Source organism: Pseudophryne corroboree, chromosome 3 (assembly GCF_028390025.1).
Source record: "Pseudophryne corroboree isolate aPseCor3 chromosome 3, aPseCor3.hap2, whole genome shotgun sequence".
Lineage (NCBI taxonomy): Eukaryota > Metazoa > Chordata > Amphibia > Anura > Myobatrachidae > Pseudophryne > Pseudophryne corroboree.
In genome coordinates this window covers 338,479,843-338,498,799 of record NC_086446.1, presented here as the reverse complement: position 1 = coordinate 338,498,799, position 18,957 = coordinate 338,479,843, and the positions used below count along the sequence as shown (strand labels likewise).

The 18,957-nt window shown below is 46.9% G+C and overlaps 1 protein-coding gene across 1 annotated transcript in view; it reads right to left on the bottom strand.

Annotated features, from left to right (window-relative positions):
* SKAP1 (src kinase associated phosphoprotein 1) overlaps positions 1-18,957 on the bottom strand; it is a 958,799-nt gene that overhangs the window by 870,530 nt on the left and 69,312 nt on the right. The window contains exon 3 of the mRNA XM_063963151.1: positions 1,816-1,841. Within this exon, the coding sequence (XP_063819221.1) occupies positions 1,816-1,841 (26 nt within the window). The remainder of the gene's footprint in view (positions 1-1,815; positions 1,842-18,957) is intronic.

Sequence of the window (18,957 nt, the reverse complement as noted above, 5' to 3'; positions counted from 1 at the left end):
ATGCATGTGAGAGGAGACACAGAAGAGAGGGCACCAGCGCACCCAATGCTGTACAGCCCCAGTGAGACTGTCAGCGTTTTTGTAGTACTATAAAACAGTGATACTGCTGTACCGAATATTCCCCAGAGGAATGTAAACTGTGCACTAATAGCGGCTCTCCCCCTCTACACCCTGTACCAGTAATCCTGTGACCGTTTGGAGGAGCTGTATGAGGCTGCTGCTGATGCTTAGGCAGAGGAAGGCGCCAAAATGCTGATGAGCCCGCTCTAATGTAGCTCCGACCCCGCTATGGCACCGGAGCTACTGATAAGATTTTTATAGTGGCTATGTCTCCACAGGCTGTGTAGCCTCACATAAATGCTTAGTAGAAAACACACCTCCCGCCAGTCTCACGCAGGGGCACCCGCGGGACCCACGCGTCTGTCGCATAATGAACCAAGGGGACCCCTAGCGGGGCCCCCGATTTGTACTCACCACGATGATCACCTTCAGGCTCTGTTAGGGGTGTGCGGCAAGCTGCGGATGTGACAGCTAAGGCGCAGTGCCCCGCTGAACAAACAGCACCTCAGGACGGTGGACCTGCAGCAGAGAAGTGGCTCTGCACCTCATGAGGCCGGTGACAGTCTTCCTCCCTAAATCCCATTGGCGCAGGTATGCTGTTGCCCAAACAGCATACCGAAATAAGCAAAAGTTTAAAAGAAATTGAAGAAAAACTCTGGACCTGCAGAGTGTGCATCCTCTCCTGAGGGCACTTTTTTCTAAACTGCCTGTGAGAGGGGGCATAGAGGGGAGGAGCCAGCAAACCCAGTTGAAGAAATTTAAAGTGCACTGGCTTCTTTGGACCCATCTATACCCCATCGTACTAATTCTTTCCCCAATATCCCTTATGGGTGCTAGAGAAATAGAGATAATTGACAACGGATTACGCACCCGACAATGAGGTGATGTCAAAGGTAGATTCTGAAAGCCCACTCACAAGCCGGGCTCCTTTACACCACAGCATCTTATACCCCTTTCAGACATAAGACCAGGGAAATACCCAGACCTATCAACCCAGAAAATTCATGTGACTTAAGGGCCCCATACACTAGAACGATTTTGTTAAATTTCAGCTCAATTCGGTCATTCGGGCCGATAAAACTAAAGAGGGAAATCGTGCATTTTTGCTGTGTATTCGATACAAAGCGCGGCCCCGTGAGCGTCGGGTCGACTCCTCCAGGTCGTTGGTGCTGCACTCATTATTTGTCATCAAATGGAATTGTACGGAATCGAACAGAAAAAAATATGGTTTTTGTGCTTGCGATATATCGCATGCGATCTATAGTAGGAAGTTTGAAGCACCCTAATCCAGTCCATCACATGTATCTCATGGTACCTGTGAATGCATGCCATATATCCCGTGCGATATGTAGGCGATTGACATATCGTATGCGATGTATAGCATGATCAAAAAAGTAAAATTGTACCAAATCGTTTGGAATCGTATGTAAACACTCCCGGGAAGGAGAGTTCAAGGGAAATCGCCCCGATTTCAGCCTCTAGACAGATCGTTCTAGTGTATGGGGCCCTTCAGTCTGACCCTTGTACAAACCAGGGTCTCTGGACCCAGGAATCGACCTGGGTCATTTGTGTTCACATATAGCAAAAACCTGGGTTTATGTACAAAATCCCAAGTTTTTGCTGTATGTCTCATAAGGGTATGATTAGTTCCTAGACAATAAACAAGTAAAATCTAAAACATGGAGTAAAAAAGCAACAGGATAATTTAGAACCATAAATTTGGACTCATAAAAAAAATGGTCACACTTTGCTCACCTCTCTGTTGAAAGTCCAACGGGTACCTATAAAATATAAACAATACAAAATTAAGATTTTATAGTTGTCAAATATATTTTGGGGTAATTTATTTGAGAGAAATAGTGGGAGAAGTTTTCCATACAGTTAATAGGGAGCTGTTGTTTACTACACATCAAATATTGTTACTATCTACAGCTGAGAAAACTAGCTCTCAAATATGCTGTCAGCATGAAGACATGGAGCATGACCAGACATAGGGGCAGATGTATTAACCTGGAGAAGGCATAAGGAAGCGATAAACCAGTGATAAGTGGCAGGGTTGAAAAACGCACCAATCAGCTCCTAAATGTTAATTTACATATTGGAGCTGATTGGCTGGTGCGTTTATCACATTGCACTTATCACTGGTTTATCACTTCCTTATGCCTTCTCCAGGTTAAGAAATCTGCCCCATTAAGCTTTAAATAACATAGGAGTCTCTATTTGCTGTCTAGATGAGAAAGATGAGAGACATGAGACCGAAAAATGCAGAAGAGCTGAAGTCCGCTATTGAAGCATCCTGGTCTTCCATAACAACTCAGCAGTGCCACAGGCTGATAGAATCCATGCCTCACCATTGAGGCAGGAAATCAATGCAAATGGGGCCCAAACCAAGTACTGAGTACATATGCATGATTATGCTTTTCAGAGTGCCGACATTTCTGTATTTAAAATCCTTTTTTTATTGATTTTATGCAATAATCTAATTTTCTGAGATTTTGGATTTGGGGTTTTCTTAAGCTGTAAACCACAATCATCAAAATTATCACAAATAAAGGCTTTAAATATCTCACATTGCATGTAATGAGTCTATATAATATATTAGTTTCACCTTTTAAGTTGAATTACTGAAATAAAAGAACTTTTGCACAATGTTCTAATTTTCTGAGTTTCACCTGTATATTAGTGGATCAGTATGCAGAAAAGCAGATTTTTCTCCAGCAGGGTCCACAGGTTATCCACAGGATAACATTGGGATATAATGTAGCGACAGTGGAGTTCCTTAGAAAGAGTCGCTCCAACAACTCTCCGCCGGGTCGCGACAACGCTTACCCACAAGTACAGTGCTGTTTCGGCGGGCACCTGTGTCAGATATACTAGCAGGTCCAGCAGACGTTACCAGGCTGTGACCAGAGCACAGGGAGAAGGTAAGGCATCGGTTCTGCTTAAAATAAGATTTTAATCCTACCGGTAAATCTATTTCTCCTAGTCCGTAGAGGATGCTGGGGACTCCGTAAGGACCATGGGGTATAGACGGGCTCCGCAGGAGATAGGGCACCTAAAAAGAACTTTGACTATGGGTGTGCACTGGCTCCTCCCTCTATGCCCCTCCTCCAGACTTCAGTTAGAGAACTGTGCCCAGAGGAGATGGACAATACAAGGCAGGATTTAGCAATCCAAGGGCAAGATTCATACCAGCCCACACCAATCATACCATGTAACCTGGAACATACATAACCAGTTAACAGTATGAACAAGCGACAGTAACGGTCCAAGACCGATGTCAACTGTAACATAACCCTTATGTAAGCAACAACTATATACAAGTCTTGCAGAGTTTCCGCACTGGGACGGGCGCCCAGCATCCTCTACGGACTAGGAGAAAAAGATTTACCGGTAGGTTTAAAATATTATTTTCTCTTACGTCCTAGAGGTTGCTGGGGACTCCGTAAGGACCATGGGGTTTATACCAAAGCATCCAATCGGGCGGGAGAGTGCGGATGACTCTGCAGCACCGACTGAGCAAACGCTAGGTCCTCATCAGCCAGGGTATCAAACTTGTAGAATTTAGCAAAAGTGTTTGACCCCGACCAAGTCGCCGCTCGGCAAAGTTGTAATGCCGATACGCCTCGGGCAGTCGCCCAAGAAGAGCCCACCTTCCTAGTGGAATGGGCCTTAACCGAATTTGGTACAGGCAATCCAGCCGTAGAGTGAGCCTGCTGAATCGTATTACAGATCCAGCGAGCAATAGTCTGCTTCGAAGCAGGAGCGCCAATCTTATTGGCCGCACACAGGACAAACAGAGCCTCTGTTTTCCTAATTGTAGCCGTCCTGGCTACATAAATTTTTGAGGCCCTGACTACGTCCAGGGATCTGGAATCCTCCAGGTCACTTGTAGCCACAGGCACCACAATAGGTTGATTCATATGGAACGAAGAAACCACTTTAGGCAAAAATTGCGGACGTGTCAATTCAGTTCGATCCACATGAAAAATCAAGTAGGGGCTCTTGTGTGACAAAGCCGCCAATTTTGACACTCGCCTTGCCGATGCTAAGGCCAACAACATGACCACCTTCCAGGTAAGAAATTTCAACTCAACCTTGTTAAGTGGTTCAAACCAGTGTGATTTTAGGAACTGCAACACCACGTTCAGGTCCCATGGTGCCACTGGAGGCACAAAAAGGTGGCTGGATGTGCAGCACTCCCTTTACAAACGTCTGGACTTCTGGAAGAGAAGCCAATTCCTTTTTGAAAGAAAATCGAGAGGGCCGAAATCTGTACCTTAACAGAGCCTAATTTCAGGCCCATATCCACTCCTGTCTGTAGGAAGTGGAGAAGACGACCAAGATGAAAATCTTCCGTAGGTGCATTCTTGGTCTCACACCAAGACACATACTTTCGCCAGATACGGTGATAATAAGAATTTACTTACCGATAATTCTATTTCTCGTAGTCCGTAGTGGATGCTGGGGACTCCGTAAGGACCATGGGGAATAGCGGCTCCGCAGGAGACTGGGCACATCTAAAGAAAGCTTTAGGACTATCTGGTGTGCACTGGCTCCTCCCCCTATGACCCTCCTCCAAGCCTCAGTTAGGATACTGTGCCCGGACGAGCGTACACAATAAGGAAGGATTTTGAATCCCGGGTAAGACTCATACCAGCCACACCAATCACACTGTACAACTTGTGATCTGAACCCAGTTAACAGCATGATAACAGAGGAGCCTCTAGAAAAGATGGCTCACTACAGCAATAACCCGATTTTTTGGTAACAATAACTATGTACCAGTATTGCAGACAATCCGCACTTGGGATGGGCGCCCAGCATCCACTACGGACTACGAGAAATAGAATTATCGGTAAGTAAATTCTTATTTTCTCTAACGTCCTAAGTGGATGCTGGGGACTCCGTAAGGACCATGGGGATTATACCAAAGCTCCCAAACGGGCGGGAGAGTGCGGATGACTCTGCAGCACCAATGAGAGAACTCCAGGTCCTCCTCAGCCAGGGTATCAATTTTGTAGAATTTTACAAACGTATTTGCTCCTGACCAAGTAGCTGCTCGGCAAAGTTGTAAAGCCGAGACCCCTCGGGCAGCCGCCCAAGATGAGCCCACCTTCCTTGTAAAGTGGGCATTTACAGATTTTTGGCTGTGGCAGGCCTGCCACAGAATGTGCAAGCTGAATTGTACTACAAATCCAACGAGCAATAGTCTGCTTAGAAGCAGGAGCACCCAGCTTGTTGGGTGCATACAGGATAAACAGCGAGTCAGTTTTCCTGACTCCAGCCGTCCTGGAAACATATATTTTCAGGGCCCTGACAACGTCTAGCAACTTGGAGTCCTCCAAGTCCCTAGTAGCCGCAGGCACCACAATAGGTTGGTTCAGGTGAAACGCTGAAACCACCTTAGGGAGAAACTGAGGACGAGTCCTCAATTCCGCCCTGTCCGAATGGAAAATCAGATAAGGGCTTTTACAGGATAAAGCCGCCAATTCTGACACGCGCCTGGCCCAGGCCAGGGCCAACAGCATGACCACTTCCCATGTGAGATATCTTAACTCCACAGATTTAAGTGGTTCAAACCAATGTGACTTTTGGAACCCAAAAACTACATTGAGATCCCAAAGTGCCACTGGAGGCACAAAAGGAGGCTGTATATGCAGTACCCCTTTTACAAACGTCTGAACTTCAGGGACTGAAGCCAGTTCTTTTTGAAAGAAAATGGATAGGGCCGAAATCTGGACCTTTATGGACCCCAATTTTAGGCCCATAGTCACCCCTGACTGTAGGAAGTGCAGGAATCGACCCAGCTGGAATTCCTCTGTAGGGGCCGTCCTGGCCTCACACCAAGCAACATATTTTCGCCATATATGGTGATAATGCTTTGCTGTCACGTCCTTCCTAGCCTTTATCAGCGTAGGAATAACTTCATCCGGAATGCCTTTTTCCGCTAGGATCCGGCGTTCAACCGCCATGCCGTCAAACGCAGCCGCGGTAAGTCTTGGAACAGACAGGGCCCTTGTTGCAGCAGGTCCTGTCTGAGAGGCAGAGGCCATGGGTCCTCTGCGCGCATTTCTTGCAGTTCCGGGTACCAAGTCCTTCTTGGCCAATCCGGAACAATGAGTATTGTTCTTATTCCTCTCTTTCTTACTATTCTCAGTACCTTGGGTATGAGAGGAAGAGGAGGAAACGCATATACCGACTGGTACACCCACGGTGTCACTAGGGCGTCCACAGCTATCGCCTGAGGGTCCCTTGGCCTGGCGCAATATCTTTTTAGCTTTTTGTTAAGGCGGGACGCCATCATGTCCACCTGTGGCAGTTCCCATCGCTTTGCAATCTGTGAAGACTTCTTGATGAAGTCCCCACTCTCCAGGGTGGAGGTCGTGTCTGCTGAGGAAGTCTGCTTCCCAGTTGTCCACTCCCGGAATGAACACTGCTGACAGTGCTTGCACGTGATTCTCCGCCCACCGAAGAATCTTTGTGGCTTCCGCCATTGCCATCCTGCTTCTTGTGCCGCCCTGGCGGTTTACATGGGCGACCGCCGTGATGTTGTCTGACTGAATCAACACTGGCCGGTTTCGAAGCAGGGGCTCTGCTTGACTCAGGGCGTTGTAAATGGCCCTTAGTTCCAGTATATTTATGTGTAGAGAAGTCTCCACACTTGACCACAGCCCTTGGAAGTTTCTTCCCTGAGTCTGTAGCCACCCCAGAAGAGACACCCTGGCCCTTGGGGACAGGGTGATCAGCCGATGCATCTGAAGATGCGATCCGGACCACTTGTCCAACAGATCCCACTGAAAGATCCTTGCATGGAACCTGCCGAAGGGAATGGCTTCGTATGAAACCACCATCTTTCCCAGGACTCGCGTGCAGTGATGCACAGATACCTGTTTTGGTTTCAGGAGGTCCCTGACCAGAGATGCTAATTCCTGGGCCTTCTCCACCGGGAGAAACACCTTCTTCTGTTCTGTGTCCAGAATCATGCCCAGGAAAAGCAGACGCGTCGTAGGAATCAGCTGCGACTTTGGAACATTCAGAATCCAGCCGTGCTGTTGCAACACTTCCTGAGAGAGTGCTACGCTGATCAACAACTGCTCTCTGGACCTCGCCTTTATGAGGAGATCGTCCAAGTACGGGATAACTATAACTCCCTTCTTCCGAAGGAGTATCATCATTTCAGCCATTACCTTGGTAAATATCCTCGGTGCCGTGGACAGGCCAAACGGCAACGTCTGGAACTGGTAATGACAGTCCTGTACCACAAACCTGAGGTACTCCTGGTGAAGTGGGACATGCAAGTAAGCATCCTTGATGTCCAGCGACACCATAAAATCCCCCTCTTCCAGGCTTGCAATAACCGCTCTGAGCGATTCCATTTTGAACTTGAATTTCTTTATATAAGTGTTCAAGGATTTTAAATTCAGAATGGGTCTCACCGAACCGTCCGGTTTCGGTACCACAAACATTGTGGAATAGTAACCCCTTCCCTGTTGAAGGAGGGGGACCCTGATAATCACTTGCTGGAGGTACAGCTTGTGAATTGCCGCCAGTACTACCTCCCTTTCCATGGGGGAAGCTGGCAAGGCTGATTTGAGGTAACGGCGGGGAGGAGTCGCTTCGAATTCCAGCTTGTATCCCTGAGATACAATTTGTACAGCCCAGAGATCCACCTGTGAGCGAACCCACTGGTTGCTGAAGTTTCGGAGACGCGCCCCCACCGCACCTGGCTCCACCTGTGGAGCCCCAACGTCATGCGGTGGACTTAGTGGAAGCAGGGGAGGACTTTTGTTCCTGGGAACTGGCTGCATGGTGCAGCTTCTTACCTCTACCCCTGCCTCTGGCAAGAAAGGATGCGCCCCTGACCCTCTTGCCTTTCTGGGAACAAAAGGACTGCATTTGATAATACGGTGCTTTCTTAGGCTGTGAGGAAACCTGAGGCAAGAAAGTCGACTTTCCAGCTGTCGCTGTGGACACGAGGTCCGATAGACCGTCCCCAAACAATTCCTCACCCTTATAAGGCAAAACCTCCATGTGTTTTTTAGAATCAGCATCTCCTGTCCATTGCAGAGTCCATAAGACCCTCCTGGCAGAAATGGACATAGCATTAATTCTAGAGCCCAGCAGGCAAATGTCCCTCTGAGCATCCCGCATATATAAGACGACGTCTTTTATATGGCCCAGGGTTAGCAAAACAGTATCCCTGTCGAGGGAATCTATGTCGTCTGACAGAGTATCTGTCCATGCTGCTACAGCACTACACATCCAGGCTGAAGCAATAGCAGGTCTCAGTAGAGTACCAGAGTGTGTATACACTGACTTCAGGATAGCTTCCTGCTTTCTATCCGCAGGCTCCTTTAGGGCGGCCGTATCCTGAGACGGCAGGGCCACCTTTTTAGATAAGCGTGTCAGCGCCTTGTCCACCCTAGGGGATGTTTCCCAACAGTAACCTCTTAGAAATCACTAGTTTCTTATCAGGGGAACTCCACGCTTCTTCACATAATTCATTTAAATTCATCAGATGGGGGAAAAGTCACTGGCTGCTTTTTCTCCCCAAACATATAAACCCTCTTGGTATTAACAGGGTTAATCTCAGAAATGTGTAATACATCTTTCATTGCAATAATCATGTATCGGATGGCCTTGGTCATTTAAGACTGTAAATGTGCCTCATCATCGTTGACACTTGAGTCGGACTCCGTGTCGACATCTGTGTCAACCATCTGAGACAGAGGGCATTTATGAGCACCTGGCGGTTTCTGAGTCGCCTGGGCAGGCGCGGGCTGAGACCCCGGCTGTCCCAAGGCTGCAGCGTCATCAAACCTTTTATGTAAGGAGCTTACATTGTCGTTTAAGACCTTCCACATATCCATCCAATCAGGTGTCGGCCCCAACGGGGGAGACACCACACTTATCTGCCCTTGCTCCGCCTCCACGTAACCCTCCTCATCAAACATGTCGACACAGCCGTACCGACACACCGCACACACACAGGGAATGCTCAGACTGAGGACAGGACCCCACAAAGTCCTTTGGAGAGACAGAGAGAGAGTATGCCAGCACACACCACAGTGCTATATAACACAGGGATTTTCACTTATAATAAGTGATTACCTAATAGCTGCCTTATATGTTTTATTTGCGCCTAAATTTATGTGCCCCCCCTCTCTTTTTTACCCTTCTTGTACCTGGATACTGCAGGGGAGAGCCTGGGGAGCTGCTTCCAGCGGAGCTGTGAAGAGAAAATGGTGCTGGTGTGCTGAGGAAGAAGGCCCCGCCCCCTCAGTGGCGGGCTTCTGTCCCGCTTTCTGTGTAAAAAAATGGCGGGGTTTTTTACATATATACAGTGCCAGACTGTATATATGTATTTTTATTGCCAAAAGGTACTTCAATTGCTGCCCAGGGCGCCCCCCCCCTCCAGCGCCCTGCACGCTACAGTGACCGGAGTGTGTAAGTGTGCTGGGAGCAATGGCGCACAGCTGCGGTGCTGTGCGCTACCTTAAATGAAGACAGGAGTCAAAACTGAGGCCCTTTGGGTCACCATAGAAACTGGGAAGAAGGACATTATTCGCATTGGGGTGATCTATAGACCACCAGGCCAGGGGCAGGATTTGGACAGGAACCTATTGTTGGACATCTCTAAAATGGCTTTTAAGGGAGAAGTCATAATCATGGGAGACTTTAATTTACCTGATGTAAATTGGGAGGGGTCTTTTGCAAGTTCAGCTACAAGTGGCAAATTTCTACATTCCTTACAGGGAGCATCTCTCAAGCAATTGGTGAGGGAGCCCACTCGCAAAGACTCAATATTAGATCTAATTCTTACAAATGGTGATAGAATATCTGATATATATGTGGGTGAGCACCTGGGATCCAGTGATCATCAAGCAGTATGGTTTAGTATAAAGACAGAATCCAACTCCTCTCACACAAAAACAAAGGTGTTGGATTTTAGAAATGCAGACTTTGCAAAAATGGGGAGATGTTTAAGTGATTCATTGGCAGACTGGAGGAACTTGGAAGGGGTGCAGGAGAGGTGGAAAAAAATTAAAAGTGCATTACTAAGTGTAACAGACCTTTGTATCAAAATGGTTAGGAAAAGCACCAGGAAAAGGAAGCCAGTGTGGTTCACAAAAGTAGTATCAACTAGTGTGAAAGCAAAAAAGATGGCTTTTAGGAAATACAAACAGACTCAAAATAATAACGACAAAGAGGAGTATCTGGACAGACGGAAGGATGCTAAGAAAGTGATCAGACGTGCAAAGGCAGAAGCTGAGGAGAAAATGGCCCAGTCAGTAGATAAAGGGGGCAAAACTTTTTTTAAGTATATAAGTGAAAGGAGAAAATCAAATGGAGGAATAATAAGACTTAAGACAGAGAGTGGGCATTTGGTGGAGGGAGACAAGGCAACAGCAGATCACCTAAATAATTATTTTTGCTCAGTATTTACTACAGAAGAAGGGATGGGGCCACAGTTAAATTGCAAGGACATTCATAAAAATAAGGTAGATGAAAATACATTTACAGAGGAGAAGGTCCTAACAGAACTTTCAAAACTAAAAGTGGATAAATCAATGGGACCAGATGGAATACACCCAAGGATACTCAAAGAGCTAAAAGATGTCCTGGTTACACCTTTAACAGAATTATTTAACCAGTCACTAAATACAGGTGATATTCCAGAGGACTGGAAAAGAGCAAATGTAGTTCCACTGCACAAAAGTGGAAGCAAGGAAGAAGCAAGTAACTACAGACCAGTAAGCCTTACATCAGTAGTAGGGAAAGTAATGGAAAAACTATTAAAAGAAAGAGTAGTGGAATATCTTAAATCGAACAACTTACAGGATCCAAAACAGCATGGATTTACTGGTGGGAGATCATGCCAAACAAATCTTATTGACTTTTTTGACTCTGTGATGAAAATAATAGATCAAGGGGGAGCTGTAGATGTAGCATATCTAGACTTTAGTAAGGCATTTGACACTGTCCCACATCACAGACTGCTAAATAAACTTGAAAGCCTGGGGGTGGATTATAAATTAGTGAAATGGATAAGAACCTGGTTGCAGGATAGGAAACAGACAGTTGTAGTTAATGGAGTGCAATCTATGGAGGGAAATGTTACCAGTGGAGTACCCCAGGGATCTGTACTAGGTCCAGTTCTCTTTAATATCTTTGTTGGTGACATTGCAGATGGTATTGAAGGGAAGATATGCCTTTTTGCAGATGATACAAAGATATGCAACAGGGTAGACACACCGGGAGGGGTCAAACAAATGATTGATGACCTAGGTAGGCTTGAGAAATGGTCAAGAACGTGGCAACTACAGTTTAATGCTAAAAAATGCAAAATCATGCACTTGGGTCTCAAAAACCCAAAGGCTAAGTATAGTATCAAGGGTACTATAATGGAAACTACTGAGGAGGAAAGAGATTTAGGAGTCACTATTTCAAGTGACTTGAAGGCAGGAAAGCAATGCAACAAAGCAATGAGAAAGGCAAGTCAGATGCTTGGTTGCATTGGGAGAGGAATCAGTAGCAGGAAAAAAGAAGTGATAATGCCACTGTATAGGTCATTGGTAAGGCCCCATCTGGAATACTGTGTCCAGTTCTGGAGACCCTATCTCCAGAAGGATACAAATACATTAGAGAGTGTACAAAGAAGGGCAACTAAAATGGTGCATGGCCTACATCACAAAACTTACCCGGAAAGGCTAAAAGATCTTAACATGTATAGTTTGGAGGAGAGAAGGGAAAGGGGAGACATGATAGAAACTTTCAAATATATAAAGGGTCTTAACAAAGTTCAGGAGGGAAACATTCTTCAAAGGAAAAGAAGTATTAGAACTCGAGGGCATACATTGAGACTGGAGGGGGGGAGGTTCAGGGGAAATTTAAGGAAAAATTACTTCACAGAAAGGGTAGTGGATAAGTGGAATAGCCTCCCATCAGAGGTGGTAGAGGCTATGACTGTAGGGCAATTTAAACATGCTTGGGACAGGCATATGAATATCCTTACAAAGAATCAAGGTTAAAAAAGGGTTGAGATTGCCTAAAGGATAAAATAAAAAAGGGGCAGACTAGATGGGCCAAGTGGTTCTTATCTGCCGTCAAATTCTATGTTTCTATGAGTCTTCTGCCGCCGATTTCGTCGTCTTCAAGCTTCTGTTCTTCTGGCTCTGCGAGGGGGACGGCGGCGCGGCTCCGGGAACGGACGATCGAGGACAGGTGCCTGTGTTCGAACCCTCTGGAGCTAATGGTGTCCAGTAGCCTAAGAAGCACAAGCTAGCTGCAAGCAGGTAGGTTTGCTTCTCTCCCCTTAGTCCCACGTAGCAGTGAGTCTGTTGCCAGCAGAAGCTCACTGAAAATAAAAAACCTAATAAATACTTTCTTTACTAGTAAGCTCAGGAGAGCCCACTAGGAGAACCCAGCTCTGGCCGGGCACAGATTCTAACTGAGGTCTGGAGGAGGGGCATAGAGGGAGGAGCCAGTGCACACCAGATAGTACCTAATCTTTTCTTTAGAGTGCCCAGTCTCCTGCGGAGCCCGTCTATTCCCCATGGTCCTTACGGAGTTCCCAGCATCCACTAGGACGTCAGAGAAATATCTGCTGCTTTGAAGGTCCCAATGAGCACAGTGGCCGCCATCTTCTGTAAATGGAAGAAGTTCGGAACCACCAGGACTCATCCTAGAGCTGGCCGGGCGTCTAAACTGAGCGATCGGGGGAGAAGGGTCTTAGTCAGGGAGGTGACCTAGAACCCAATGGTCACTCTGGTCAGAGCTACAGCATTCCTCTGTGGAGAGAGGAGAACCTTCCGGAAGGACAACCATATCTACAGTAATCCACCAATCAGGCCTGTATGGTAGAGTGGCCAGCGGAAGCCTCTCCTTCGTAAAAAGCACAAAGCAGCCCGCCTGGAGTTTGCCAAAATGTACCTGAAGGGCTCTCAGACCATAAGCTTACACGAGTAGGGCCCTCTTCCCTCATGTGCTTATCCTTTTTCTTACTTTAATAATCTCCAACTGCACCAAATCCAGCAGTCTTCTGCCACCTGATACTTATTCCAGTGTCATCAGCTGATGTAGCTATGTTTATTTACCCTGTACTTGTCCTATATTGTCGTCAACTGTAAGTTGCAGTTTTCCTGTTTTGATTATTTGTTTATGTACTCTGTAACTGGGGAAGAGGAAGAAGTGGAAGAAGAGGAAGAGGAGGAAGAGGAATTATTCTCTGGTCTGATGAGACAAAGAGTGAACTCTTTGGCGTGAATGCCAGGCGTCATGTTGGAGGAAACTAGGCAACGCTCATCACCAGGCCAATACCATCCCTACAGGGAAGCATGGTGGTGGCAGCACCATACTGTGGAGATGATTTTCAGCAGAAGAAACTGGAAGACTAGTCAGGATAGAGGGAAAGATGAATGCAGCAATGTACAGAGACATCCTGGATGAAAACCTGCTCCAGAGCGCTCTTGACCTCAGACTGGGGCGACGGTTAATGTTTCAGCAGGACAACGACACAGTCAAGATATCAAAGGAGTGGCTTCAGGACAACTCTGTGAATGTCCTTGAGTGGCCCAGCCAGAGTACAGACTTGAATCCAATTGAACATCTCTGGATAGATCTGAAAATGGCTGTGTACGGACGCTTCCCATCCAAGCTGACGGAGCTTGAGAGGTGCTGCAAAGAAGAATGGGCGAAACTGTCCAAAGATAGGTGTGCCAAGCTTGTGGCATCATATTCAAAGAGACTTGAGGCTGTAATTGCTGCCAAAGATGCATCAACAAAGTATTGAGCAAAGGCTGTGAATACTTATGTACATGTGATTTCTTAGTTTTTTATTTTAAATACACTTTCAAAAATCACAAAAACAAACCCTTTTTTCACATTGTCATTATGGGGTATTGTGTATAGAACTTTAAGAGGAAAAAATTAATTTATTCCAGTTTGAAATAAGGCTGTAACATAACAAAATGTGGAAAAAGTGAAACGCTGTGAATACTTTCCGGATGCACTCTATATGCAATTAGCATCACAGGCCACATCCATTTCCATTGGGAAAAATAGCAATTTTCTATAATCATTTTAATTCTAATTGTTTTAATTTTTTTATTTTATTTATTAACAGATTCTTAAATAGTGCAGCATATTCCGTTGTACTTTACAATTGGAACAACAGTAACAGAACTGGGTAAAAACGGACAGACACAGTGGTGGAAAGGTCCTGCTCGCAAGCTTACAATCTATAGAGTAACAGGCACTGGTACACCGGGATAGATGCTACCTATTGCATAACGGTCTACCAGATGGTATAGGTTCTTAATGGGTTGTATGATATCACCAAGCAATGTTGGGCAAGGGTCAGGAGGGTGTGAAAGTGAAGAAAGATATGTGAGGTTATGTGTGGACTGCACAGAGAGGATGTAATTAGATAGAGAGGCATTGAAGGTTATATGGGTGGGTCCGGAATTTGATAAGCTTGCCTGAAGAGGTGAGTTTTCAGGGAAGGTTTGGAAACTAGAGGTGAGTTTTATTGTGCATGGGGGGGGGGGGGGGGCATTTCAGAGTGGGCACAGGCCGGATAAAATCCTGTAATTTTGTGCAGAGCAGAGAGGTCAGGTAGGAAAATATTTAAAGATGAGTCAGTGATCGTGCCGAGCAAAAAAAAATTGTCACTTTAAAAAAAAAAAATAGAATTTTGAATACCTACCGGTAAATCCTTTTCTCGTAGTCCGTAAAGGATGCTGGGGTCCACATTAGTACCATGGGGTATAGACGGGTCCACCAGGAACCATTGACACTTTAATAGTTTGAGAGTGTGGGCTGGCTCCTCCCTCTATGCTCCTCCTACCAGACTCAGTCTAGAAACTTTGCCCAAGGAAACGGACATCTTTGAGAGAAGGATTTAACACAGATAGTGGTGAGATTCATACCAAATCACACATACAAAGCACATCAAGATAAGTTAGCTTGAAAACTCAGCAACCGCTGAAAACATGACTTACCAAGTAACAATGCGATACTTAACTAAAAACAAAGTTGAACTGGACCAGATAACCATTGCAGGAAAACGAAGCGTTGGGCGGGTGCCCAGCATCCTCTACGGACTATGAGAAAAGGATTTACCGGTAGGTAACCAAAATCCTATTTTCTCTTACGTCCTAGAGGATGCTGGGGTCCACATTAGTACCATGGGGATGTACCAAAGCTCCCAGAACGGGAGGGAGAGCGCGGAGGCTCCTGCAGAACTGATTGACCAAACTTCAGATCATCAGAGGCCAAAGTATCGAACTTCTAGAACTTTGCAATCGTGTTCGACCCAGACCAAGTTGCAGCTCGGCAAAGTTGTAATGCCGAGACACCCCGGGCAGCCGCCCAGGAAGACCCCACCTTACGAGTAGAGTGAGCCTTGACAGACTTAGGACACGGCAAGCCTGCCGTAGAAAACGCATGCTGGATAGTAAATCTGATCCAGCGAGATATCGTCTGCTTAGAAGCAGGACACCCAATTTTCTTGGTATCATACAGGACAAACGGAGAGTCCGATTTCCTGTGACGAGCAGTTCTCTTCACATATTTTCAGAGCCCTTACAACATCCAAGGACTTTGCTGAAATTGAGGAGTCAGTAGCCACTGGCACCACAATAGGTTGGTTGATATGAAATGCCGACACAACCTTCGGAAGAAAATGCTGACGTGTCTGGAGCTCAGCTCTATCTTCGTGGAAGATCAAGTATGGGCTTTTACAGGACAAAGCCCCCAACTCCGACACACATCTAGCAGAAGCTAAAGCCAACAACGTGACAGCCTTCCATGTAAGAAATTTGACCTCAACCTCCTGTAGAGGCTCGAACCAGTCCGATTGGAGGAACTGCAACACCACGTTAAGATGCCAAGGCGCCGTAGGCGGTACAAAGGGAGGTTGGATGTGCAGAACTCCCTTCAAAAAGGTCTGAACCTCAGGGAGGGCAGCCAACTGTTTTTGTAAGAAAATGGATAGGGCCAAAATCTGGACCTTCACAGATGCGAACCGAAGGCCCATATCCACACCAGCTTGTAGGAAGAGGAGAAAACGTCCCAGTTGAAACTCCACCGCAGGAAATTTCTTGGACTCACACCAAGATACATATTTTTTCCAAATTTAATGGTAATGTTTAGACATTACTCCTTTCCTAGCCTGTATCAGGGTAGGAATAACCTTTTTCGGAATGCCCTTCCGAGCTAGTATCAGGCATTCAACCTCCATGCTGTCAAACGTAGCCGCGGTAAGTCTTGATTAGCGAACAGCCCCTGCTGCAGCAGGTCCTCCCGAAGAGGAAGGTGCCTCGGTTCTTCTTGCAGTAGTTCCATAAGATCCGCGTACCAAGCCCTTCTTGGCCAGTCTGGAGCAATGAGGATCGCTTGAACCCTTGTTCTCCTCATGAGCTTTAGAACTCTTGGGATGAGTGGAAGTGGAGGAAACACGTACACCGACTGGAACACCCACAGAGTCACTAGGGCATCCACTGCCACTGCTTGCGGGTCCCTCGACCTGGAACAATACAGCCGAAGCGTCTCGTTGAGACGAGAGGCCATCATTTCGATCTGGGGTACAACCCAAAGTTCTATTACCTCCTTGAACACCTGTGGATGGAGACCGCACTCCCCTGGATAGAGATCGTGTCTGCTGAGGTAGTCCGCTTCTCAGTTGTCTACTCCCGGAATGAAGATTGCTGACAGCGCCAATGCATGCTTTTCTGCCCAGAGGATGATTCTTGTTACCTCTGACATTGCAGCTCGGCTCTTCGTTCCGCCCTGTCGATTTATGTAAGCCACTGTTGTCACATTTTCCGACTGCACTTGAGTGGCCCGATTTCTCAGAAGATGGGCTACTTGGAGAAGACCGTTGTAGACGGCTCTTAGTTCCAGAATGTTTATCGGCAGGCCGGCTTCCAGACTTGATCACCTTCCTTGGAAGGTTTCCCCTTGAGTGACTGCGCCGCAGCCCCGGAGACTTGCATACGTGGTTAGAAGGATCTAGTCCTGAATCCCGAACCTGCGGCCCTCCAGAAGGTGAGGTAATTGCAGTCACCAGAGGAGTGAAATCCTGGTCTTTGGCGACAGACATATTCTCTGGTGCATGTGTAAATGGGATCCCGACCACTTGTCCAGGAGATCCAGTTGGAAGGACCGAGCGGGAAACCTCCCGTACTGCAGGTCCTCGTAAGAGGCCACCATCTTCCCCAGAAGGCGATTGCACTGATGAACTGACACCCGGGCTGGCTTCAGGACATACCGGACCATCGTTTAAATCACCAACGCTTTTTCATCTGGGAGAAACACCCTCTGCACCTCCGTGTCGAGGATCATTCGCAGAAAGGACAACCTCCTGGTTGGTTCTAATTGTGATTTTGGAAGATTCAGGATCCAACCATGTTCCCTGAGTAGCTGGGTCGTGAGTGTTATGGACCGTAGCAGCTTCTCCTTGGACGATGCCTTCAACAGCAGATTGTCCAGATACGGAATTATGTTCACCCTCTGTCTGCGGAGGAGAATCATCATTTCCACCATCACCTTGGTGAATACCCTCGGTGCTGTGGAGAGCCCGAATGGGAGGGCCTGGAACTGAAACTGACAGTCCAACAATGCGAATCGAAGATAAGCTTGATGCGGCAGCCAAATCGGAATGTGGAGGTACACATCCTTGATATCCAGGGATACTAGGAATTCCAACTCCTCCAGACCTCATATCACTGCCCTTAGAGACTCCATTTTGAACTTGAACTCCCTCAGAAAGGGGTTTAGTGATTTTAAGTTCAGAATGGGCCTGACCGAACCATCTGGATTCGGTACCACGAAAAGGTTCGAATAGTAACTTTTGTTTTGCATATGAGGTGGTACTGATACAATAACTTGTGCCTCCACCAACTTCTGTACGGCTTCTTGCAGGGCAGTCCTGTCTGCCAGCAGAGCTGGCAAGCCTGATCTGAAAAGTCGGTGAGGAGGGAGATTTTGAAATTCCAGCCTGTACCCCTGGGACACAATATCTTGCACCCAGGGGTCAAGGCCGGAGGACACCTAGACATGACTGAAATGTCTGAGTCTCGCTCCCACCGGCCCCACCTCCGGGGCGTGCAGTCCACCGTCATGCGGAGGACTTTGGTTTACCTGAAGCGGGATTCTGTTCCTGGGAACCTGCAGGCGCAGGTTTCTTGAACTTGGGCCAACCTCCCCGAAAGAAGGTGTTGGACGGCTTGGCCTTTCTGGACTTGTTAGACCGAAAGGACTGTGATGTAACTGAAGAAAAGGGTTTCTTCGGAGCAGGTGTAGTTAAGGGAAGAAAATAGAATTTTGGTACCTACCGGTAAATCCTCTACGGACTATGAGAAACGATTTACCGGTAGGTACCTAAATCCGATTTTCTCTTACGTCCTAGAGGATGCTGGGGTCCACATTAGTACCATGGGGATGTACCAGCGCTCCCATAATGGGAGGGAGAGCGCGGAGGCTCCTGCAGAACTGATTGACTGAACTTCAGATCATCAGAGACCAAAGTATTGAACTTGTAAAACTTTGCAAACGTGTTCGACCCAGACCAAGTTGCGGCTTGGCAAAGCTGCACTGCCGAGACACCCCGGGCAGCCGCCCAGGAAGACCTCACCTTAAGAGTAGAGTGGGCCTTAACAGATTTTTGACACGGCAGTCCTGCCGTAGAATAAGTGTGCTGGATAGTGAACCTAATCCAGCGAGAAATAGTCTGCTTAGGACCAGGACACCCAATTTTCTTGGGATCATATAGGACAAACAGAGAGTCCGACTTTCTGTGACGAGAAGTTCTCTTCACATATATCTTCAGAGCCCTTAAAACATCCAAGTACTTGAGGAGTCAGTAGCCACTGGCACCACAATAGGTTGGTT